Raw genomic sequence first — 25,499 nt, forward strand, 5'->3', positions numbered from 1 at the left:
GGGACCCTCAACTCTTTTAAAAAGTACCTGGACCTGCACCTAAAGTGCTGTAAGCTGCAGGGCTATGGACTGGGTGCTGGAAGGTGGGATTAGAATGGGCACCTGGTTGTTCTTCGAGCCGGCGCGGACACGATGGGCTGAACGGCCCCCTTCTGTGCTGTATCTTTTCTATGGTTGTATCAAAAAGAGCAGTGGTCCTAATACTGACCCCTGGGGAACACCACTGTATACTTCCCTCTCGTCTGAAAAACAACCGTTCACCACTACTCTCTGCTTTCTGTCCCTTCGCCAATTTTGTATCCACGCTGCCACTGTCCCTTTAATCCCATGGGATTTAATTTTGCTAACAAGTCTATTATGTGGCACATCATCAAATGCCTTTTGAAAGACCATATGCACAACGTCAACTGCACTACCCTCATCGATTACTTCAAAGAACTCAGTCGAGTTAGTCAAACACAATTTGCCTTTAACAAATCTGCGCTGACTTTCATTTATTAGCCCATGCTTTTCCAAGTACAAATTAAATTTGTCCCGCATTATTGTCTCCAAAAAGTTTCCCCACCACTGACGTCAGGCTGACTGGCCTGTAATTGCTGGATTTATCCCTCTCCCCTTTTCTAGGGGTGTGACATTTGCAATCGTCCAGTCCTCTGGCCCCGTTCCCATATCTCAGGAGGATTGGAAGATTATGGTCAGAGCCTCCGCAATTTCCCCCCTTACTTCCCACAGTAACTAGGATGCATCCCACCTGGACCGGGTGACTATTCTACTTTGAGTAGTGCCAATCTTTTAAGTACCTCCTCTTTATCTATTTTTATCCTCTCAAATATCACTACTACCTCCTCCTTTATTGCTAAAATGGCAGCATCCTCTTCTCCAGTGAAGACGGATGCAAAATATTCATTTAGTACCTCAGTCATTCCCCCTGCCTCCACAAGATGATCTTTTTTTATCCCTAATCGGTCCCACCACTCCACTATTTATATGTTTATAAAAGACTTTTGCGTTCCCTTTTATGTTACCCACTAATCTATTCTCATACTCTCTCTTTGCCCCTCTTATTTCCTTTTTTTAAGATCTTCTCTATATTTTCTGTGTTCAGCCTGGTTCTCTACTGTATTATGAACCTTACATTTGTGGTAAGCCTCCTTTTTCTGATTCGTTTTAACCTCTATATCTTTAGTCATCCAGGGAGCTCTAGCTTTGGATGCCCTTCCTTTCCCCATCGTGGGAATGTGTCTACTCTATACCCGAACCATCACCTCCAGTGTTTAATCACTGTTTAGCCTACCAATTTTTAGTTCCAATCTACCTGGGCAAGATCGCTTTTTAACTCACTGAAATTAGCCCTCCACCAGTTAAGTATTTTCACATTTGATTGTTCCTTGTCCTGGAGTAATCCAGAGATTACTACCTTAGAGGTCCTACTTTTTAAACTTCCTCCCTAGCTCATGAAACTCTGACTGCAGGACCTAGACCCTTTTCCCTCCTATGCCATGGGTTCCAACGTCGACTTCAGGCTGTTCCCCATCCCCCCTTAAAATGTTCTGCACCCCATTAAAAAAAGGAGGGAGAGAGAAAACAGGGAACTACAGACCAGTTAGCCTAACATCAGTAGTAGGGAAAATGCTAGAGTCTATTATAAAGGATGTGATAACAGGACACTTTGTCTAATCCCGTTGATATTTTCTAAGTCAACATGGATTTATGAAAGGGAAATCATGTTTGACAAACCTACTGGAGTTTTTTTGAGGATGTTACTGGTAGAATAGATAGGGGAGAACCAGTGGATGTGGTTTATTTGGATTTTCAGAAGGCTTTGATAAAGTCCCACATAAGAGGTTAGTGTGCAAAATTAAAGCACATGGGAATGGTGGTAATATACTGGCATGGATTGAGAATTGGTTAACAGATAGGAAACAGAGTAGGAATAAATGGGACTTTTTCAGGGTGGCAGGCAGTGACTAGTGGTACCACAGGGATCAGTGGGCCCCAGCTATTCACAATATATATCAATGATTTGGATGAGGGAACCAAATGTAATACTTCCAAGTTTGCCGATGACACAAAACTAGGTGGGATTGTGAGTTGTGAGGAGGATGCAAAGAGGCTTCAAGGCGATTTAGACAAGTTGAGTGAGTGGGCAAATACATGGCAGATGCAGTATAACGTGGATAAATGTGAAGTTATCTGCTTCGGAAGGAAAAACAGAAAGGTAGAGTATTATTTAAATGGTGATCGATTGGGAAATATTGATGTACAAAGGGACCTGGGTGTCTTTGTACACCCAGTCACTGAAAGCAAACATGCAGGTGCAGCAAGCAGTTGGGAAGGCAAATGGCAGTTGGCCTTCATTGCAATAGGATTTGAGTACAGGAGTGAGGATGTCTTACTGCAGTTATACAGCGCCTTGGTGAGGCCACACCTGGAGTATTGTGTGCAGTTTTGGTCTCCTTACCTAAGAAAGGATATACTTGCCATAGAGGGAGTGCAGCGAAGGTTCACCAGACTGATTCCTGGGATGGCAGGATTGTCGTATGAGGAGAGATTGGGTCAACTCGGCCTGTATTCACTTGAGTTTAGAAGAATGAGAGGGGATCTCATTGAAACATATAAAATTCTGACAGGGCTAGACAGACTGGATGCAGGGAGGATAGAATCATAGAAGTTTACAACATGGAAACAGGCCCTTCGGCCCAACATGTCCATGTCGCCCAGTTTATACCACTAAGCTAGTCCCAATTGCCTGCACTTGGCCCATATCCCTCTATACCCATCTTACCCATGTAACTGTCCAACTGGCTGGGGGGGGGTCCAGAACGAGGGGTCACAGTCTCAGGATACGGGGTATGTCATTTAGGACCGAGATGAGGAGAAATTTCTTCACTCAGAGGGTGGTGAACCTGTGGAATTCTCTACCACAGAAGGCTGTGGAGGCCAAGTCACTGAATATATTTAAGGAGCTAGATAGATTTCTGGACACAAAAGGCATCAAGGGGTATGGGGAGAGAGCAGGAATATGGTATTGAGATAGAGGATCAGCAATGATCATATTGAATGGTGGAGTGGCCCGAAGGGCCGAATGGCCTATTCTTGTTCCTATTTTTCTATGTTTCAGTGATGTCCTTTACCCTGGCACCAGGGAGGCAATACACCAAGCAGGACTCATGTCGGCCGATGCAGAAACGCCTGTCTATTTCCCTATCGAATCCCCTGTAACAACCGCATTATTTAATTGTTGAGTTTCCATTAAGAAAGCAAAAGCTGCAGGAAGAGAGGGAATGATGCAAATTCATGACCAAGAAGAAACTTTGAGCACGAGGTTGAAATGGAGGAGGAGCATTGCCGTGCACTTGAACTAGCAAAAAAATGCTTATCGATAACACTTTGCCCTAACTGAATTGTGAGCTTCTCACTATAAGTAGAACAAAGATGTACAGGCAAGTCTTCTTATAATGTCATTAAGCAGTAAAGCACTCACACTGGTTCCTTGTGTCGATCCAGCGAACAGGATGAAGTCGATATCGGGAACATATGGGGTCCACATACAAAAGTGACCAGTGATGACGAGCCAGAAACATCTTGTGCCGATTGAAATTTGTTACACCTTGCTCTCTTCTGTTCACTTTCAATTTCTTAGGTGACTATCAGAGTTAATAAACTTTAGAAAAAATTAGATTCCTCTTCCCAGAAACTAAAAATATGCTCCTTTCTCAGAGCGTGCAACATAGTGGAAAAAGCAAATGCTTCTTTGCAGTTTTCAGCATCTGTGTTTTTCTTTAAAACTCTTTCTCCCTTCTCGCCACCACCGACTCTGTTGGGACCAGATCAACAGTCTGAGGCAGACTGCCTGTAACCTATACAAGTCACCATTGCTGACATGTGTGCCTCACAAACAAGGGTCAGCAAGCTACGTCAACCTGATCTATCCTCGCCTCACATCTAAACTGGACAGTGATCAGGAGCAGCAATTGCGGCTCAGTGCCCCTCCCAAAGGGATGCTGAAACCAATTCTAATACTGGCACCAAAGACAAGAGCAACCTCAACTCTCACAGCCCAGGAATCAGATCCAGGACCTTGCGGTCTGTGTGGGTCAATATGTGTGTGTTTACCCACCAAAGCAGCAGGGTAGAGGGCTCTTAAAAATCATCATAGTGCTACATCAGCTGGTCTGAAATTCCAAATACGAACACAGTGATATAGTGAATTATGAAGGAGAGCAAAAAATTGCAAAGGAACAGAGATAAAACTAAGTGAGCAGAGTAATGATAGAAGCAGTTTAACTTGAAGTGCAAGGCAGTACATTTTGGACATAAGAATGGCAAATGGCAGTGTATTGTAAAAATGGGGAGGCTCTGGAGTCTGACAGTGGGGGAGAGCGATAGATGAACAAATCGATTTGGGATCCAGGTGCACAAGTCATTAAAAGCTAGCTCACTGGTCAAGTAGTGGCCAGAGGCAGCTAATGGGACGAGGGGCTTCTTCACAAGGAGTTTAGAATATAAAAGCAAGGTAGTGCGCCTGCAGTTATACAGAGCACTGGTCAGGTCTCACCTGGAATACTGTGCTCAGTTTTGGGCCCCGAATCGTAGGAAAGATATACCGACCTTGGAGAAAATCCAGTGCCAATTTACCAGGATGGTATCTGGGGTGAGGGGACTGAGTCATGATGACAGACAGAGCAAACAGGGATACGGTTAAGGAGAGATGTGACCAAGGTGTTTACAGTAATGAGGGAAACGGCTCTGCCCAGTGCCAGGGGAATGCGGCAAAACTAAGCCAGCTCAAAGCAAATCCAGTTCACAATTTATCGTCTTCCGCTCACGGCCTTACCTCTTCCAGGTCCCAATCATGAGGGTTTTTCACCGGAAATAATGAGGAATCTAGGCCATTGCTCTTGCTCCTGGATTCTTTGTCAGGCCTGCTAACGTGGAAGATTCCTCCCAATGTATCATCACCTTCCTCATCCTCCTCTTTGTCTTCACTGACTGAAAGCAAGATATAAAAGGGTCAGTTTATGTCACTCCCAGCAAAGAGGCCATCACCGCTCCCACCGCCTTAAAATGTGAATGATAGGTGTTGTCTGCAGATCAATGGTACATAGGAGTATGCCATTCAGGCCCTCGAGCCTGCTCCGCCATTCAATTAGATCGTGGCTGATCAGTATCTTAACTCCATTTACCCGCCTTGGTTCCCCAACCCTCGCCTAACGTACCTAAATGGTGCTGTTGTGGGGTTGATATCGACCTCTCACTTCTGGGACTCGAGTTCAAATGAACCCAGATTGATCGCTCACTCCAAGGGTCCTGTGTCAGATAAGGTTTGGCCACCTAAATCCAGCTCCTGAGGGCACGGCCCCGCCACACACAACTCGCCCAACTTGGGGTCTCACTTGGAGGCCACAGCAAGTGGAAATGTGTTAACTGGGCTAAACCTGGGTGGTTATTGCCAACTGAAATGGAAAGGGCTCCAACCTCAATCAGCATATTAACCAAAAAACACTTTTTTAAAAAAAATGAGACTTAAAAGTAAATATGGAATGTGGTTAGAATGATAGAAATGACAGCACAGCAGGAGGTCAGTCACCCAATGTGCCAGCGTTCACTCTACACCGAGCTGGCTGCTCTAATGCCATCTCTCCCTGTCCTTTCTGGTGAACTCTACACTCAGTTTCCGGTCTCCAGTAATGTGTCTCACAGATACCTGTTCCGTAGACCAGTTTCCGGAGGTTTGGAGCTGACTGTTGCTGTACGAAGACATCAGCGGCTCGCTGCACAAGTCCTTCTTTCCACTTCAACGATCCTTCAGGAATAAGAAAGTAAATACATCGTTGAGTCGTACGTTTTCAAGGACCATAATAATTATGTAATGAAGCTTCTAGCAATAATGGCCCGGAATTCGCAGCGTGCCCCATTAGTTAGATTTTTTCCCTCACCCTTCAGCTCGAAATACTTTCCCCCTGTAACTTGCTGGAAGTTTGGGCTGATAATGAGAGCAATGGGCCATCTGAGACCTTGGCGAATGACAGGACCAACAGTCCGTCTCCTTAATCAGTGAGATTTAAGGATTGAGAAAGATACAGAGGAACAACAGAGATGGAAATAGGGTTAATGAGAGTCAAATCAGGGTCAGAAGAGAAATAAAGAAAGAAAGGGAAAGAAAGAGTGGATTAAGAGAGAGAGAAAAAAGATTTTTTTTTAAATTTTGAATTTTAAAAATCTTGAACAATTTGCTACCTGTAGGAATGAGACTACAGTTTCAATTGTTCCCTTTCTGGACCGGAGAGATGGAGTGGTATTGCAGGAACATAAATCTTGTCATTAAAAAGGTACTTAAGTTGTTAAGTACCAGCCCTAACTTTCTGCAGTGCGTTGAATAGGCAATTAATGCGCAAATGCAGCAATTTCTTGAAACTAGCGGGGAGATTGAGGGTGAGCTTCTGTTTTTGCAAGGCTAACGATGGAGCGGCGCTAATCGCCCAGCAACTTGTGACGATTTGCAATTTACGGGGTATCTCTTCCTCGTCACAAGCTGCTGGATGATTTACACATTAATAACGGTAAGGACCATTAAACACACCGTTATTTCGGCAGTAAAACCTGGGCTAATATACTGTGTTCTCCCCAATTGTGGATACTTTGCCCCTCGGTCATGCACCAATCCCTGGACACGAGCCCGCTCCCAGGCTTCTGTCAGTGACATCCTGGAAGCATGCCTCACATTCTACAGCTTTTCCTCACAGCGACCAGGTCACCTCTATTCACTGTTGCTCATTACCCTTCTCCCTGTCAGGTCAAGAATTCACTGTGCAGTGTCACAAGTGCCCCAGGGTACAGAGTGCTGGCACTACCATAGGCATCACCCAACGCCTCCATTTCATCTCTCCCTCTCCTGAAGATGCAGGCTTGTGCTGGGACAAGGTTCAAGGGGGCTGGCTGCCCTTCTGTGCAACAACCCAAGTGTCCACCAGCTGTTCAGCGAGAGTATATCATATCCAGGCCAGGTCCATCTACTTTCAGGAAGGGGTCACTGCAAAGTAATCAGGAGTAGCAACACTGGCTGATTTTTCCCCTCTCCCTTGCTCAAAGTGCCGAAATAAATTGTAACTTCTGTACTGTGGCCCAGACTCGAATCAGTTAACAGGATAAACCAGTGATTGAAGCAGACACCTTCATGGTCTGTATGGCTCAGTACACCAGCCAGGGCAGCCCTCCAATCAAACTGTTCAAATGAGCCATAATGTACCATATTCAAATTGGACTGTCCGATCCCAAAGGTGATATAAACAGGGCACATAACGCATGCCTGATTCACCGTAAGCTAAGAAAGCACATAACTATTGCTATTGCTTTGGTGAGTGAAAAATTTACGAGAAAGAGAACAAGATTATAAGAAACAAGAAAAGGTCAGTAAGCCAATCAACTCCTCTCCTTCGACAGACCTTGCATTTATAAAACCTCATCAGGTCTCAGGATATCCCAAATTGCTGATCATAGGATTTAGTTTTAGATATGGGAGCGGTGCAAGATGACTGGAGCATTGCAAATGTTACAGCCCTGTTCAAAAAAGGGGAGAGGGATAAATCAATTACAGGCCAGTCAGCCTAATGGACAATAATCTGGAGCAAAATTAATCGGCACTTGGAAAAATGAGTTAATAAATGAAAGCCAGCACATTTTTGTTGGAGGCAGATTGTGTTGGACTAACTTGATCGAGTTCTTTGATGAAGGAATGGAGAGGGTTGATTAGGGTAGTGCGGTTGATGTGTATATGGACTTTCAAAAGGCATTTGATAAAGTGCCACATAATAAACTTGCAAAATTGAAGCCCATGGGATTAAAGGGACAGTGGCAGCATGGATAAAAATTGGCTAAGGGACAGAGAACAGAGAAAAGTGGTGAATGGTTGTTTTACAGACTGGAGGGAAGTATACAGTAATGTACTCCAGGGGTCAGTATTAGGACCACTGCTCTTTTTGAGATATATTAATGACCTGGACTTGGGTATAATTATATAGAATCATAGAATAGAATCATGGAAGGTTACAGCACGGAAGGAGGCCATTCGGCCTATCCAGTCCGCACCAGCTCTACACAAGAGCAATCCAGCTAGTCCCACTGTCCCACAGACCTGCACATTTTTTCATTTCAAGTACTTATCCAGTTCCCTTTTGAAGGCCATGATTGAATCTGCCTCCACCATCCCCTCAGGCAGTGCATTCCAGATCCTAACCACTCGCTGTGTAAAAAAGTTTTTCCTCATATCACCTTTGGTTCTTTTGCCAATCACCTTAAATCTATGTCCTCTGGTTCTTGATCCTTCTGCCAATGGGAACAGTTTCTCTCCATCTACTCTGTCTAGACCCTTCATGATTTTGAATACCTCGATCAAATCTCCTCTCAACCTTCTCTGTTCCAAGGAGATCAACCCCAGCTTCTCCAGTCTATCCATGTAACTAAAGTCCCTCATCGCTGGAGTCATTCCAGTAAATCTCCTCTGCACCCTCTCAAAGGCCTTCACATCCTTCCTAAAGTGCGGTGCCCAGAACTGGACACAATACTCCAGCTGTGGCTGAACCAGTGTTTTATAAAGGTTCATCATGACTTCCTTGCTTTTGTACTCTGTCTCTATTTATAAAGCCCAGGACGCCGTATGCTTTTTTAACCGCTTTCTCAACCTGCCCTGCCACTTTCAACGATTTGTGTACACATACTCCCAAGATCCCTCTGTTCCTCCACCCCTTTTAGAATTGTGCCCTCTAGTTTATATTGCCTCTCATCATTTTTCCTACCAAAATGCATCACCTCGCATTTTTCCGCGTTAAACTTCATCTGCCACGTGTCCGCCCATGCCAACAGAATATCTATATCCTCTTGAAGTCTATCACTATCCTCCTCACTGTTTACTACCCTTCCAAGTTTTGTGTCATCTGCAAATTTTGAAATTGTGCTCTGTGCTCCTAAGCCTAAGTCGTTAATATATATCAAGAAAAGCAGTGGTCCCAGCACCGACCCCTGAGGAACACCACTTAACACCTCCCTCCAGTCTGAAAAACAACCGTTCCACTATTCTCTGTTTCCTGTCATTTAGCCAATTCTGTATCTATGTTGCTACTGCCCCCTTTATTCCATGGGCCGCAATCTTGACTATAAGCCTACCATGCAGCACTTTATCAAACGCTTTTTGAAAATCCATATACATCACATCAACTGCATTGCCTTCATCGACCCTCTCTGTTATCTCAACAAAAAACTCTATCAAGTTGGTTAAACACGATTTGCCTTTAACAAATCCGTGCTGGCTTTCCCTAATCAATCCACCCTTGTCCAAGTGACTGCTAATTCTGTCCCAGATTACCGTTTCTAAAAGTTTCCCCACCACTGAGGTTAAACTGACTGGCCTGTAGTTACTGGATTTATTCTTACACCCTTTTTTGAACAAGGGTGTAACATTTGCAATTCTCCAGTCCTCTGGCACCACCCCCGTATCTAAGGATGTTTGGAAGATTATGGCCAGTACCTCCGCAATTTCCCCCCTTACTTCCCTCAGCAACCTAGGATGCATCCCATCCGGACCAGGTGATTTATCTACTTTAAGTACAGCCAGCCTTTCTAGTACCTCTTCTTTATCAATTTTTAGCCCACCAGTATCTTAACTATATCTTCCTTTACCGAGACTCTGGCAGCATCTTCTTCCTTGGTAAAGACAGATGCAAAGTACTCATTTAATACTTCAGCCATGCCCACTACCTCCATGAGCAGATCTCCTGTATGGTCCCTAATCAGCCCCACCCCTCCTCTTACTACCCGTTTACTGTTAACATGTCTGTGGAAGACTTTTGGATTCTCTTTTATGTTGGCCGCCAGTCTATTCGCATACTCTCTCTTTGCCCCTCTTATTTCCATTTTCACTTCCCCTCTGCACTTTCTAAATTCTGCCTGGTTCTCACTTGTGTTATCAACCTGACACCTGTCATATGCCGCCTTTTTCCATTTCATCTTATTCTCTATCTCCTTTGTCATCCAGGGAGCTCTGGCTTTAGTTGCCCTACCTTTCTCCCTCGATGGAATGTACCTTGTCTGTACCCAAGGCCGCCCACTGTTCAATTACAGTTTTGCCTGCTAAATTATGATTCCAATTCACCCGGGCCAAATCTGATCTCATCCCACTGAAATTGGCCCTCCTCCAATTGAGTATTTTTACTTTAGAGTGGTCAGAGTCCTTTTCCAGAGCTATTCTAAACCTTATGATACTATGATCACTGCTCCCTAAATGCTCTCTCACTGACACTTGCTCCACTTGGCCCGTCTCATTCCCTAGAACCAAGTCCAGCAATGCCTTCTTACTCGTTGGGCCAGAAACATACTGGTCGAGAAAGTTATCCTGAACACATTTCAAAAATTCCTCCCCTTCCTTGCTCCTTACATTGTTATCCCAGCCTATATTAGGATAGTTGAAATCCCCCATTATCACTACTCTATGGCTTTCGCACCTCTCTAATTTCCCTGCAAATTTGCTCCTCTATTTTTCCTTCCCACCAGTTGGTGGCCTATAGAATACACCCAGTTGTTTAACGCAGAGAAATTTAAAGTGATATTCTTCCTACCAAAATGTAAGGAGAGGCAATATAAACTAAATGGTACAATTTTAAAGGGAGTGCAGGAACAGAGACCTGGGGTTGTACACACAGAAGTCTTTGAAGGTGGCAAGACAAGTTGAGAAGGCTGTTAAATAGGCATACAGGATCCTTGACTTTATAAATAGAGGCATAGAGTACAAAAGTAAGGAAGTTATGCTAAACCTTTATAAAACACTGGTTAGAGCCCAGCTGGAATTTTGCAGCCAATTCTGAGCACCACATTTTAGGAAGGATGTCAAGGCCTTGGAAAGGGTGCAAAGGAGATTCACTGGAATGATCCCAGGGATAAGGGACTTCAGTTATGTGGAGAAGCCGGGGTTGTTCTCCTTAGAACAGAGATGGTTAAGGGGAAATTCGAAAGAGGTGTTCAAAATCATGAACGGTTTTGGTAGAGTTAATAAGGAGAAACTGTTTCCAGTGGCAGAAGGGTCGGTAACCAGAGGGGACAGATTTGAGGTAATTGGCAAAAGAACCAGAGGCGACACAGGGACATTTTTTTTTAAACACAGTGAGTTGTAATGATCTGGAATGCGCTGCCTGAAAGGGCGGTGGAAGCAGATTCAATAGTAACTTATTAAAGGGAATTGGAGAAAATTTGCGATGGGAAAAGAGCCAGCACAGGCACGATAAGGCCGAATTGGGGGGGTGGGGGGGTGGTGGCGGAGAAGAGAAGAGGTGGGGGATGGATATATTAGGAGGACGGGGGCGAGCATGGGAGCCAAAGAGGAGGACCGGGGGAGGGGGGGGGGGGCAGAGGAGACGAAGAGGAGGACTATTTTAAATGTGGACGTAGGAATTTACAATGGAAGTAGTTGACAAATGTGACAGCAGGAAGTAAGATTTTCTAGATAGGAAGTGCATGCAGGTGTAGGATGTTTTAATATATTGTAAAATGATCTGCTGGAGACAACTAAAGCAGACTTTTTAAAAAAAAACACATTGGTGCGATACAATAGAGCACAGGTGGTGATTCTTGCATTTTAAACAGACGACTCAATCACCCTGGATTGAAGAGAGCCTCGATCGTAAATTCATCAAAAGCATCTTCTAGTTTTCTGGCAGATGGAGTGTCTCCAGTTCACTATTTTAAACTTGGCGAAGCAGCAGTTCTCTTCTTAATTCGGAGTTAACATGGTTTACATTTCTAAACAAGCCTACCAAAAGGAAATGTCCATTTTTGACCCATAACTGATCAGTTCAACTGAAAGCACTTTATAGAGGGTAACAGATTCCAAGTCACAATGAGAATTAAGATAGCTGATCGAAAGTTTGGTCATAAATGAGTTTCAAGAAGGTTTTTAAAGGTGGAGAAAGAAGAAGCAACAGAATTTAGGGAGTGTGGGGCTGAGGACTATGCCAGCAACGATGGGGTGAAGGAGAGAGAGGATACATCAAAGGCTTGAGGGGGACTGAGGTAATGGGCACGAGATTGCAGACGTAGGACTGTATGAGGCAGCAGATTGATCTAAAGACAAAGATTTTAAATTCAGTGCGTTGGGTGCAAGTGACCCAGCGTAAGTCGGCTAGTGAGGGAGGGATGATGGGTAGGAGGGATTTGACATTGGGCAGCATAAAAGCAGCGAGTTTTGCCTGTTTTTATTGTCCAAACTAACTGCAAAAAAAAGGTCCAAAGCAACAGCTTGTCCAAACAGATCCAGAAATTACTTTAGACATACCTGTGGTTTCTATACTCCACGGATGTTTTTCTCCATAATCTTCTTTTAGAAGTTCTTCAATGTCATTGCTTTCTAGGTTCAGCATCTTGCCCTCTGACATCCCTGGACTGCTCAACTTTTTTTCTCCTGTCCGTTCCACTGTGGAGTCCAAATCATCAGAATCATCTTCATCAGAATCATCCGTCTCCAAGCTTGAGGTTAGCTCCTCATCTATCTGTTTGCCATTCAAAGTTCTTTGCAAACCTGTTTTTGCCAGTGATTCCTCCTTTGCTATTTTATCAGAATCGCCAATCAAGTCCTCCTCCTCCTCCTCCTCATCGGTCGCCTCTGCCTCTGAATCCATTTCAAAGTCGTCATCGACATCTGCAAATGCCGGCCTTTCAACTGTAACTTCTGCCTCATTTTCCTCCAGCTTCAAGAGTTTAATTGGTCGGGGATAAGTTTCTCTCTTACTATCAATTTGGTCCTGACAGTCAACCTCTTCCTCACTTTCATTCTCGGCTTCTTCAGTGTCATACTCTTGTTCCTCACTTTCAGTCATTTCTTCTTCATCATCATCATCATCATCACCACCACCACCACCACCACCATCATCATCATCAAACACAGCTTTGCGTCGCACCCGTCCACTCTCTGGATCCATAATTTTCTCCTCTTTAGGCATTGTGCATCTGTTTTGTGGACAGAATTTGGAATTTTAATGGCTTAGTTACAGAAAAGTTGGTTTCAAAATTAACCTGTGCCAGGAACAGAACCAACACACTGTTCCATTTGCTTACGGGGTTTCAGCTTTTGCGTCTCATCACTTTCATTGGCGAGTCCCAACTGCCTGTGCCTTCACTGGCCTTACCAGTCAATCATGCGCCCAAGATATTGCACAGAAAACGCCAGATACATTATTTTCACGATACTGCAATCATTCCATTGTCTTCCCAGGATCTCTCTCCATTCCTTGATAAATTACACCTCATCACATCAGATCTGATTCTAGGTTTAAACTGCTAAGCGAAACTATTAAAAGAAACTATGAACAAAAATATGTAACAAAACGCACATCCGCAGTCAAACCTGGAAATCCGGAAGTTGCGGTCAGAGATGCCCTGCTGCTCTGAAAGCTGTGCGGAAAGGACAGATCACTTCCTGGTTCTGTGCCTGCATGGCTTGTCAAGGATGCTTCAATCTGATTGATTGAGGGGACAGAGAGATCCTTTCCCCGCTCATACAGCTCACAGATGCCCGGGAGAGGACACTGCACTTTTTGCAGCTCACCATTAGAGGACGTTCCCGCACTAAAGCCAGTGGATCATTTGTGGGTAAGTTTAAATCTAATGAGCGGCAGATGTCGTTCGTTCGCTGCTCAGAGCAAATTCTGGGCCCTTATATTGAAAAATCTTCCATGTGTCACACATCTTAGATTGAGTCAATTTTTTAGGTGATCATTTAATATTGAAAATCACTACGTAAACATTTATAATAGGAAAAAAAAACAAAATTAGCTGTAAATTCTCATTGTAAATGTGAACTATATCGACACAGATTAGTTCAAGTGACATCACTGTGAATCTTTCTCCTCCCCCTCACAGTACTAGGACATCACTTGCATGAAATACAGAACATTTTATGGAGCGGAAGTCATGTAGTATAACCCCAGTTTACAACTACAGAATAAAATACTACTAACACCTGAAGCACAGTGGCTGCACAGGCCGGACGTACTAAATGGTCTGTTTCTGTGCTGGAACATTCTATTAGAAATGGCAAGCTTCCCCAATTGCTTATTCTGTGCTGAGTTAGCTGATCTCCGCTGGTGTGATAGGAGAAGCATGACTGGCTCCAGTGCCCCTGGTTTGGGGAGGATAAAAATCTGACCTGGTTACTTCGCACCAACCACTGCTGGAAATGACTAGTGTGGATTTTGGGTGAGGACAGCAGTGATATCGCTCCTGGTTGAATAGTCAGTTGACACTCAGTTATTAGACAGGCACTGGCCATTCATAAATAATGGCTGATTGCACAAGGCAGTGTCCCCAAGTCTGTAGGGAGACACCTTCAGGATAGAAGAGAAAGGGGGAAGGAACTGGCAGAGAAAGTTGGCAAGGAAACCAAAAAGGCATCCCAGTATCAGTATGCTCAGATACTGGCCCACTCCCTCCCTGACAGGGGCATCGAAGATTGGGGCATTAACTTTCCTAATGGAAATACTCAATTGGTTCTACATAATGGGGTCTCCTTGGCGTCAGCATCACCAACCACTTCTTTAAGCGGACTGGACCCCACAGCCCCCAAGAACTACAATGATTCCTTTGCCTGCCCGATATCTCGGTAAATGAAGGGAGGTCCAGGGGACCACAAACCATGATCACCATACAACAGCTTACTGCAAGATATCATGTGCTGCCGTGTGATTCGCTCACCCTGGGATACTCGACAGGCTAGAATCCAAATACATTTATTTAACATTAAACAAGTGAATGAACAGTACTCAGTACAAACAGGGTAGTTACTAACCTCCACAAAATTGCAAAACAGACATTTTCCCTGAACTACCACAACATATAATTGATCCTTGAAACCGTCACTTGCTGCCAACAAGTCTCTGAATAACCGCGTTTGCCTGACGGTCTCAGACTGTGACGATCTGAGCACAAGCAGCGAAACATAAATTGACAATCAGAAGCTGCAGGTCACAGAGCTCCCGTCAAAAGGACGAGAGAATATACTGGGCCCTCCCTCTCAGAACCAAGTCCCTCCAGGTACAGCTTCAGGATGTGAATCCCAAGCGTTGTTTGTCCCAAACACTTTTCTGATCTGATTGCTGGAAATTAAGACATTGTCCAGCCAGCTACCAGGGACATTGCTCAACAGACTGACACCAATGACTCTGCAGTCAGCAGATATTAGCAGGTTAAACATCCTTTTGTTTATTAGCAACAAATTATAGATGCTATTTTTGGACACTTTTTTTTTGCTAAGCTAACATTAACTGATTTTAATCATACGTGAGCTGCTCAACAGTAAAGAGTCCAATAAATCAACCATCTTAAGAGAAAATGCTTTGTTTTGTAACATCACTGTCCCTACTTTCAAAAAGAACTCTCGCTTCTCAGCCCAAGGACATTGCTGCAGGAGTTCCCCAGGGAAGCATCCGAGGCCCAACCATCTTCAGTTGCTTCATCAATGACCTTCCCACCATCATAAGGTCAGAGGTGGGCTATTCACTGATGCACAGTGTTCAGTTCCGTTCGCAATTCCTCAGATAATGAAGCAGTCCGAGCCCACATGCAGCAAAACCTGGACAACATCCAGGGCTGATAAGTGGCAACTAACATTTGCACCACACAAATGCCAGGCAATGACCATCTCCACCTCCCCTTGACATTCAATGGCACTCCCATCGAGTATCCCACCATCAATATCCTGGGGGTCACCATTGACCAGAAACGAAACTGAACCAGCAACATAAAAACCATGGGCACTAGAGCAGGTCAAGAGGCTGGGTATTCTGCGGCGAGTGACTCACCTCCTCACTCCCCAAAGCCTCTTTACAAGGCACAAGTCAGGAGTTTGATGGATGAGTGCAGCTCCAACAACACTCGATACTATCCAGGATAAGGCAGTCCTCTTGATCGGGACTCCATCCACTGGCTTAAACATTCACTCCCTCCACCACCAGCGCACCGTGGCTGCAGTGTGTACCATCTACATTATGCACTGCAGCAACTCGCCAAGGCTTCTCCAGCAAACACCTCCCAAACCCGCGACCTCCACCACCTAGAAGGACAAGGGCAGCAGGTGCGATGGGAACACCATCACCTACACATTCCCCTTCAAGTCAGACACCATCCCAACTTGGAAATATATCGCCGTTCCTTCATAGTCACCGAGTTCAAATCCTGGAACGCCCTACTTAACAGCACTGTGGGAGTACCTTCACCACACACAAACTACAGCAGTTCAAGAAGGCGGCTCACCACCACTTTCTCAAGGGCAATAAATCAATAAACGCTGGCCTGGCTAGCGATGCCCACATAAGAACGTAACAGATAGGGGCAGGAGTAGGCCATAGGGCCCCTCGAGCCTGCTCCGCCATTCATAAGATCACGGTTGATCATCGACCTCAACTCCACTTTCTGTCCTGACCTGCGCCCATATCCCTAGATTCCCTTAGCGTCCAAAAATCTATTGATCTTAGCCTTGAATATACTCAACAACTGAGCATCCACAGCCCTCTGTGGAAGAGAATTCCAAACCTCTGAATGAAGAAATTTTTCCTCATCTCGGTCCTAAATGACCAACCCCTTATCTTGAGACTATGACCCCTAATTCTAGATTCTCCAGCCAGGGGAAACAGCCTCTCAGCACCTACCCTGTAAAGCCCTCTAAGAATTTTATATGTTTCAATGAGATCATCTCTCATTCTTCTAAACTCGAGAATATCGGCTCATTCTACTCAATCTCTCCTCATAGGACAACCCTCTCATCCCAGGAATCAATCTAGTGAACATTTGTTGCACCCCCTTTAAAGCAAGTATATCTGTCCTTAGGTAAGGAGATCAAAACTGTACAGTTACTCCAGGTGTGGTCTCACCAAAGCCCTGTGCAACTGCAGCAAGACTTCCTTACTGTTATACTCCAACCCCTTTGCAATAAAGGCTTGCTGTACCTGTACCTGCATGTTAATATCCCGAGAATTAATTAAATAAAAGCAGGAACAGGAGGACTGGGGAGGTGAGTTAAAGAGATAGGGTTTTGAAGGTGAGGAGTGATGTAGTAAGTGGGAGGGGCCCGGGGGGGGTGGGGTGGCGGCTGAGTGCTCCGGAGCTGAGGGGGCAGGGTCAAGAATGCACAAGGTGGGTTTTATGGAAGATTTCAGTCCGTTGAGGGCTGAGGTTGAAAAAATTGAGGGGTCATAAGCTGGGTTAGGTCTGGGAGCAGGAGAGAGGCTGTCAGCCTCAAATTTGGAGGCAAAGAAATCCACGAGTTCTCCTTACCACTCTCACATCTGACATCTGACACTAGCTGCGAACGAGAGAGGGAACTCAGGAGTTGGTGAATAGTTAAGAAAGAGTTTGGGATTTCCCTTGTCTTCCAGGATTAGAAAATGGTGGTTATTCAGGTGGATGCAGTGGGCAGTTGGGCCTGTCACGCTCCACAAGCAATTGAGCAGGCAACCCTGGAATTAGAGGATGTGAAGGTAGGTGTTGTAGTGAGGGAGTTCTGGTGGAGATGAGGGTGTTGAAAGTGGAGGTAAAGATGCTGTTCAGTGGGTTGAAGGAGGCAGTAGTACTTTGGCAGGTGATAGGCCACGGGAGAATGAATTGGAAAGGATGCTACAGTGGCATTATTTTTGCAGCGATGGAGAGTGATAATGGAGGAGTTGGGCAGACAAGGAGGAGTGGATAAAGAGGGAACAAGAAAGTGGCCAGAAATGGCATGGTCAGTGACAGAGACCTTAGCGGTACCAAGGTACATTTTGGTGGCCAGGGCCATAGGTACGGATAGGAGAGTGAGTGTGCAGAATAAGACTGAGTAAGGACAGGAGGGTGGACAAGTTGGATGAGGGTACCAAGAGGAAAAAGTAAAGCACTGGTTGAAATCCCAGAGGATGAGGAATTGGGCAAGTGGTGAAGGTGAAGCATTATCTGGGGGAATGTTTTCCAACCATCTGAAGGTGTGTTTGTTTTAAAAAGACAAGCTATACTTCTGGAAACATCACTAATGCAGACAAAACGACTGCTGGTTGCCAGAGCATTTTGGGGATTTATTACTTCATTAACTAAGCTTGCTGTACACAGAGACAGAGCACAAACAGGCTCAGCAAATAGTGAATCTGGCCCTAAACAGAAATGATGATAGTTTATCTAGAAAGACTAGCTTACTGGAGGGGAGGAATAGCAGAGAGCTCATACAAAGAGTTAAACAGACAAAACACAAACAGCTGAGCACAGACTAAAAACTATCCTTGTATCCCTCCCACACCTGATTGGCCTTGTGGAGCCTGGGACATGAGGGCGACACCGAAGCTTCAAGTATCTTCTTAAAACTGGAGGTGGGAGAAACCGGCCAACTTAGAACTCCTAGGCCTTTGTACAACATGGAAACTGGTGATCACATTGGGGGAGGGGTACCGTGATTCTGATAACATTAAGACACAAGGAGCAAAACCACGATTGCTGAGAAAACTCCTACGTCGTGTGAAGAATGGCCAAGTCTGAGACTGATGGGTTGAAATTGAATACATCAAGGTTTCTACGTACCCGCCTTCGTCCAATTCTTCAGATGCTAGTGGCTTTGAATCCATGAAGAGAGAGACTTTGCTAGAAGCCATCTTGGTGTCAATGGTGCTGTGCGATGCAATGAGACTCTGTACCAGCTCGTGGGTTGGCCGTTGCTCTTCCTACAGGCCAAATAGTGAATTTTTATGTATAAACATATAGTGAGAGATCTCCTATGGTGTTGTCAATAGTGTGTTCAGGGATACTCTGTTGTAGAGTGTCAACAGTATAATACAGAACTAGAACATTGTTAACTGCTCATGAACAAAAAAAATTATATCTTTCTGCTTCTTTCCCACTTGAATGCTTTGTGGATTGCTCCGAATGGGTGTTCCCCTTTCTCTCTTGATGGCCGTTACATGGTGATGCATCACTAACTTTCTCTCATTATTTCAGTCTCACTCTTTCTTTAACTCTGTCCTCCCTTGATTTCCTTGCTCTTTTGCACGTCACCGATCTCTGTACGACACATGTGCCTTTTTCTGATGTACTTTTGCCTTTCTTTAAGGCCTAGGGAATGCAGGTGGTTGAGAGGCAATATAGGTGGTGGAGAGAGAAGGTGGACTGAGAAGAAATCACAGGGACTGGAGTTGCAGCCAGAAGCAATAGAGTGTCAGAGCTCTAGGTGTGGGAACACTCAGAGGGACTGGAGGTGACAGCACCTGGGGGAGGTGGGATGGAGAAGCATTTAAAGAAATATTTCATAATTCTCAATGAATCTACATTCCATTGAGGAATTAAAAACTCCACGGAAAAAGTGATCCATCCATGGCTAACTAAAGAAGTTAAGGATAGTATTAGATTAAAAGAAGAGGCTTATAATGTTGCCTGAGGATTGGGAGAGTTTTAGAAACCAAAGGACGACCAAAAAATTGATAGAGGGAGAAAACAGAATGAGAGCACACTAGCAAGAAATATAAAAACAGATTGTAAGAGCTTCTACTAACTAGCAGGGTAGATAAAGGGGAACCAGTGGATGTAGTATATTTGGATTTTCAAAAGACATTCGATAAGGTGCCACACAAATGTTTGTTACAAGATAAGGGCTCAGGGGGTTGGGGGTAATATATTAGCATGGATAGAGGTTTGGCTAATGGACAGAAAACAGAGAGTAAGAATAAACGGGTCATTTTCAGGTTGGCAGACTGTAACTAGTGGGGTGCCGCAAGGATCAGTGCTTGGGCCTCAGTTATTTATAATCTATATTAATGACTTAGATGAAGGGACCGAGTGTAATGTATCCAAGTTTGCTGATGATACAAAGCTAGGTGGGAAAGTAAGCTGTGAGGAGGACACAAAGGGATATAGACAGGCTAAGTGAGTGGGCAAGAAGGTGGCTGATGGAGTATAATGTGGAGAAATGTGAGGTTATTCACTTTGGTAGGAAGAATAGAAAAACAGAATATTTTTTAAATGGTGAGAAACTATTAAATGTTGGTGCTCAAAGGGATTTGGGTGTCCTCATACACAAAACAAAGTTAACATGCGTGCACACACATCTATATATCACTCTCATACTTTTAATTATAAAAACAATATATAGCTTTGTATAGTACATATTCAGTTTGTTGCAGAAGGGATATGGGGACAGGCAACTTGTTCTGCCATCTTCAAAGATTTGTGTATGTGAATCCCAGGTCCCTCTGTTCCTGTTCCCCAATAAAATTGTACCATTTAGTTTATATTGCCTCTCCTCATCCTTCCTCCCAAAATGAATCACTTCACACTTCTCCACATTAAATTTCACCTGTCATGTGTCTGCCCATTTCACCAGTTAATGTTTCAGGTATAGACTCTTCATTAGAACAATTCTGTCGACAGAAGATGCCTGATCTTAGCCTGTGTTGATGTAACAATTAGATTTTGTACCCGTTGCAATACACGGTATATAACATTCCTCTCCTATAATCTAACTTACTAGGATTGCAAGATCCACTGTTATATAAACATACACGGCAACAGAAACAAGCCAGCAGGGTCACCAAATACTGAAAAATTACACAATACAGAACTTCTGAATTGTCCGTCCAACTCCAGATGGAGACAAATTTAACCTCATGATCCCCTAGTATCCTCTATTGGAACATAGCACACAGGAGGCCATTCGGCCCATCGTGCCTGTGCCGGCTCTTTGAAAGAGCTACCAATTAAACTCACTCCACTGCCCTTTCCCCGTAGCCCTGAAAATTTCTTCTTTTCAAGTATTCATCCAATTCCCCTTTTAAAGTTACGATTCAATCTGCTTCCACCGCCCTTTCAGGCAGCGCATTCCAGGTCGTAACGCAGAGTAAAAAAAAGTTCCCCTCATCTCCCCCCGGCTTTTTGGCAAATTATCTTAAATCTGTGTCCTTTGGTTACCGACCCTCCAGCCAGTGGAAATAGTTTCTCCCAATCTATTCTATCAAAACCCTTCATAATTTTGAACACCTATATTAAATCTCCCCTTAACGATCTCTGCTATAAGGAGAACAACCCCAGCTTCTCCAATCTCTCCACATAACTGAAGTTCCTCATTCATGGGACCATTCTTATAAATCTCCTCTCCACCCTCTACAGATGCTGAGTAAAATTACTTTTAGTCTCCTCACAAAGTTCCTCAGTCCAAAACTCAGAATAATCCCTTCTACTGCACTATACAATGTTTCCACTTGCTACATTACATCAGTAACTGCACTTCAAAAGTACTTCATTGGTTGTAGGAGCTTTAGGATGTCCTGAGGCCATGAAAGGCACTATACAAATGCAAGTCTGTCTTTCTTTCACATCAGCCAGCCTCATGTCCTCTGAGCTAAACAGCCAATGCTGAACTATGTGCAGTTTTTGCTGTGAACGGTTTGCGACTAGAGGTTGTAATGAGGCTGTGAGCCTTGGCCATTTCCTTTATCAGTCTGGATTAGTCAGGTCCCCAAAGTAAAACAAACTGACTCCCCCCTCCCAAAACCCAGATCCCACAAACAGCCACTGCACTTTCCTGGGATACTGAGAGTCAGAATACCCTCAGAGGTGGGTTAGCAAGGCACTTGTCTCTGAGGTAGGCTAACCAGGCGTCTGCACAGTAGGTAACGTTGGGTTTGACGTTGCAGCTAAATTTGTATATCGCTTTTCAGCCAAGCCATTTAGACCAAGGTTATGGTTCCCAGGCAGCATAACCACCACAAACCTGTGCAACTAAATTCAACTGGACCAGAGAGCTCCTCCCACTCCCAAGAGTCAGTAAAATGGGGTTTAATTAAGAATTTATTTAAAACTTGATGGGTATCCCAGTGTACCAAGCTATACAAAGCTGGTTACAACTGGCCACAGGAGCCCATGGAGTAAAACCAACTGTGACTCCCACTGATCACCTGTACTGGATAGTGCACACGTGCCATTTAACAACAGGATCACATTCAACTGTGATATCGTCCACTGTTGAACAGGGTGTCAAGACTACTTATGTAGCTCATGTTTCAGTAGCCACTAGGATCAGGTACTGGAGGGCTGAGAATAGCCATGGAAATGTTCCATCAGGACAAAAGGAAAGGAAAAAACTGGCAAGAAAGAGGGAAATGAAATACGTAAGAGTTGACGTTACCTGCTCCTCGTCTCTGTGTGCGTGGCTCCCGCCCAGATCAATATACACAGCATCCTGATCGTAAACAATCCCCCCGACACCAGACATTGGGGCATAGATCAGCTTCTCTCTCTCATTCAGCGATCGTTTCTTCTGCTGCTCTGGGAGGGGACAGGGATCCGGAAGGAAGCCAACTTCATTCACTGTGAAATCACCCATACCTAGAAAACAAATGGGAGGACATGACTTTCATGCATGCAAGCTCGTGAAAACATCAGTCCATGCCAGCAAAAAAAGTATTTTCTGTATGTGACTCCAAGTAATGATAGAGAATGGACAGGTCAGATATACTGTAGTATCCCAGAACAGACCATAACATCATTACAGTGTATGGTGAGTAAGAATTGCAGATTTTACACGCTCAACATTAAGAACACATTTAAAAACTCCAAAAGTTCCTCCCTCCCATTTTTCCCCTTCTCCCCCTGAAACCTGAGGTCCAGTTCCATAGCCACTAACAATCCACCAGGATGTGGCCGTTCTTACTGTAAGCGTAGATAAGGAGTGTCGGCAGGCTTCTCTTTCATGCTGGGGCTTATAGGGTTAAATGAGGAGGACAGGTTGCATAAATTTGGCTTGAGGTTAGAAGGTTGAGGGGTACATTCGAATTAAGAACAGAAGTAGGCCATTCGGCCCCTCGAGCCTGCTCTGTCATTTGATAAGATCATGGCTGATCTGATTGTGACCTAAACCCTACTTTCCTGTCTACCTACTATAACCTTTGACTCCCTTGTTAATCAGGAATCTATCTAACTCAACCTTGAAAATATTCAATGACCCTGCCTCCACCGCTCTCTGGGGAAGGGAGTTCCACAGACTCACGACCCTCTGAAAGAAAAAATTTCTCCTCATCTCTGTCTTAAATGGGAGACCCTTTATTTTTAAACTGTGGCCCCTAGTTCTAGTCTCTCCCACAAGGGGAAACATCCTCTCAGCATCTACCCCTTCTAATCCCCTCAGGATCTTATATGTTTCAATAAGATCACCTCTCATTCTTCTAAACTCCAGTGTATACAGGCCCAACTTGTCCAACCTTTCTTCATAAGATAACCCCCTCATTCCAGGAATCAGTCGAGTGAACCTTCTCTGAACTGCCTCTAAAGCAATTATGTCCTTTCTTAAATAAGGAAACCAAAACTGCACACAGTATTCTAGATGTGGTCTCAACTGTACCACTGTAGCAAAACATCTCTACTTTTATATTCCATTCCCCTTGCAATAAATGACAAGATTCCATTTGCCTTCCTAATCACTTGCTGTACCTGCACACTAACGTTTTGTGATTCATGTACTAGGACACCCAGATCCCTCTGTACCTCAGAGTTCTGCAATCTCTCTCCATTTAAATAATATACTGCTTTTCTATTCCTCCTGCCAAAGTGGACAAGTTCACATTTTCCCACATTATACTCCATCTGCCAAATTTTTGCCCACTCACTTAACCTATCTATATCCCTTTGCAGACTCCTCATGTCCTCTTCGCAACTTACTTTCCTACCTACCTTTGTGTCATCTGCAAATTTAGCAATCATACATTCGGTCCCTTCATCCAAGTCATTGATATAGATTGTAAATAGTTGAGGCCCAAGCACTGATCCCTGTGGTACTCCACTCGTTACATCTTGCCAACCTTAAAACGACCCCTTTATGTCTACTCTCTGTTTCCTGTTAGCTAACCAATCCTTTATCCATGCTAATATGTTACCCCCAAACCATGAGCTCTTATTTTGTGTAGTAGCCTTTGATGCAGCACCTTGTCAAAAGCCTTCTGGAAATCCAAGTACACCACATCCACAGGATCCCCTTTATCCACGTTGCTTGTTACTTCCTCAAAGAACTCTAATAAATTAGTCAAACATGATTTCCCTTTCACAAAGCCGTGTTGACTCTGCCTGATTGCATTGAGATTTTCTCAGTGCCCTGCTATAACCTCCTTAATAATAGATTGTAGCATTTTCCCTATAACAGATGTTAAGCTAACTGCTTTCTGTCTCCCTCCTTTCTTGAATAGGAGTTACATTCGCTATTTTCCAATCTGATGGGACCCTTCCAGAATCTAGGGAATTTTGGAAATACAATCTGTGCAGCCACTGCTTTTAAGACCCTAGGATGAAGTCCGTCAGGACCTGGGGACTTGTCAGCTTTTAGTTCTAATATTTTTTTTCAGAACTCTTTCCCTGGTGATTGTAAATGTTTTAAGTTCCTCCCTCCCTTTCACCTCTTGATTCACAATTATTTCTGGCATGTTATTTGTATCCTCTACAGTGAAGACGGACACAAAATATCTGTTCAATTCATCCGCCATTTCCTTGCTCCCCATTATTAATTCCCCAGACTCACTCTCTAGAGGACCAACACTCACTTTACTTACTCTTTTCCTTTTTAAATACCTGCAGAAACTCTTACTATCTGTTTTTATATTTCTAGCTAGCTTTCTCTTGTACTCTAATTTCTCCCTCCTTATTATTCTTTTAGTCATTCTTTGCTGTTTTTTATATTCTGTCCAATCTTCTGACCTGCCACTAATCTTCGCGGAATTGTATGCTTTTTCTTTCAATTTGATACTATCTTTAACTTCCTTAGTTAGCCACGGATGGTACGTCCTTCCCCTGGAGTCTTTCTTTCTCACTGGAATGTATCTTTGCTGAGTGTTATGAAATATCTCATTAAATGTCTGCCACTGCATCTCTACTGACCTATCCCTTAACCTAAGTTCCCAGTTCACTTTAGCCAGCTCTGCCTTCATGCCTCATAATTGCCCTTAAAGTTTAAAATACCACTCATAGACTTACTCTTCTCCCCCTCAAACTGAATGTGAAATTCAATCATATTGTGATCACTGCTACCTTGAAGCTCCTTTACAATGAGGTCATTAATTAATCCTGCCTCATTACACATTACCAGATCTAGAATAGCCTGCTCTCTGGTTGGCTCTAGAATGCGCTGCTCTAAGAAACTGTCCCGAAAGCACTCTATGAACTCATCTTCCAGGCTACCTTTGCCAATCAGATTCTTTCAATCTATATGTAGATTAAAATCACCCATGATTATCGCTGCTCCTTTCTCACAAGCCCCCATTATTTCTTCCTGTATACCCTGTCCTACAGTGTGGTTACTGTTAGGGGATCTATGAACTACTCCCACAAGTGACTTCTTGCCTTTACTATTTCTTATCTCTACCCAAACTGATTCTACATCTTGGTCTTTAGAACTAAGGTAATTTCTCTCTATTATACTCATGTCATCCTTAATTAACAGAGCTACCCGTCATCTTTTCCTAGCTTCCTGTCCT

The 25,499-nt window shown here is 44.0% G+C and overlaps 1 protein-coding gene across 1 annotated transcript in view; it reads right to left on the reverse strand.

Annotated features, from left to right (window-relative positions):
• Positions 1-25,499, reverse strand: part of bms1 (BMS1 ribosome biogenesis factor) — a 91,904-nt gene that overhangs the window by 45,621 nt on the left and 20,784 nt on the right. The window contains 5 exon segments of the mRNA XM_067972778.1: positions 4,838-4,992; positions 5,708-5,806; positions 12,320-12,990; positions 18,577-18,716; positions 22,169-22,368. Of these exon segments, the coding sequence (XP_067828879.1) occupies positions 4,838-4,992; positions 5,708-5,806; positions 12,320-12,990; positions 18,577-18,716; positions 22,169-22,368 (1,265 nt within the window).

This window comes from Heptranchias perlo, chromosome 36 (genome assembly GCF_035084215.1).
Source record: "Heptranchias perlo isolate sHepPer1 chromosome 36, sHepPer1.hap1, whole genome shotgun sequence".
Lineage (NCBI taxonomy): Eukaryota > Metazoa > Chordata > Chondrichthyes > Hexanchiformes > Hexanchidae > Heptranchias > Heptranchias perlo.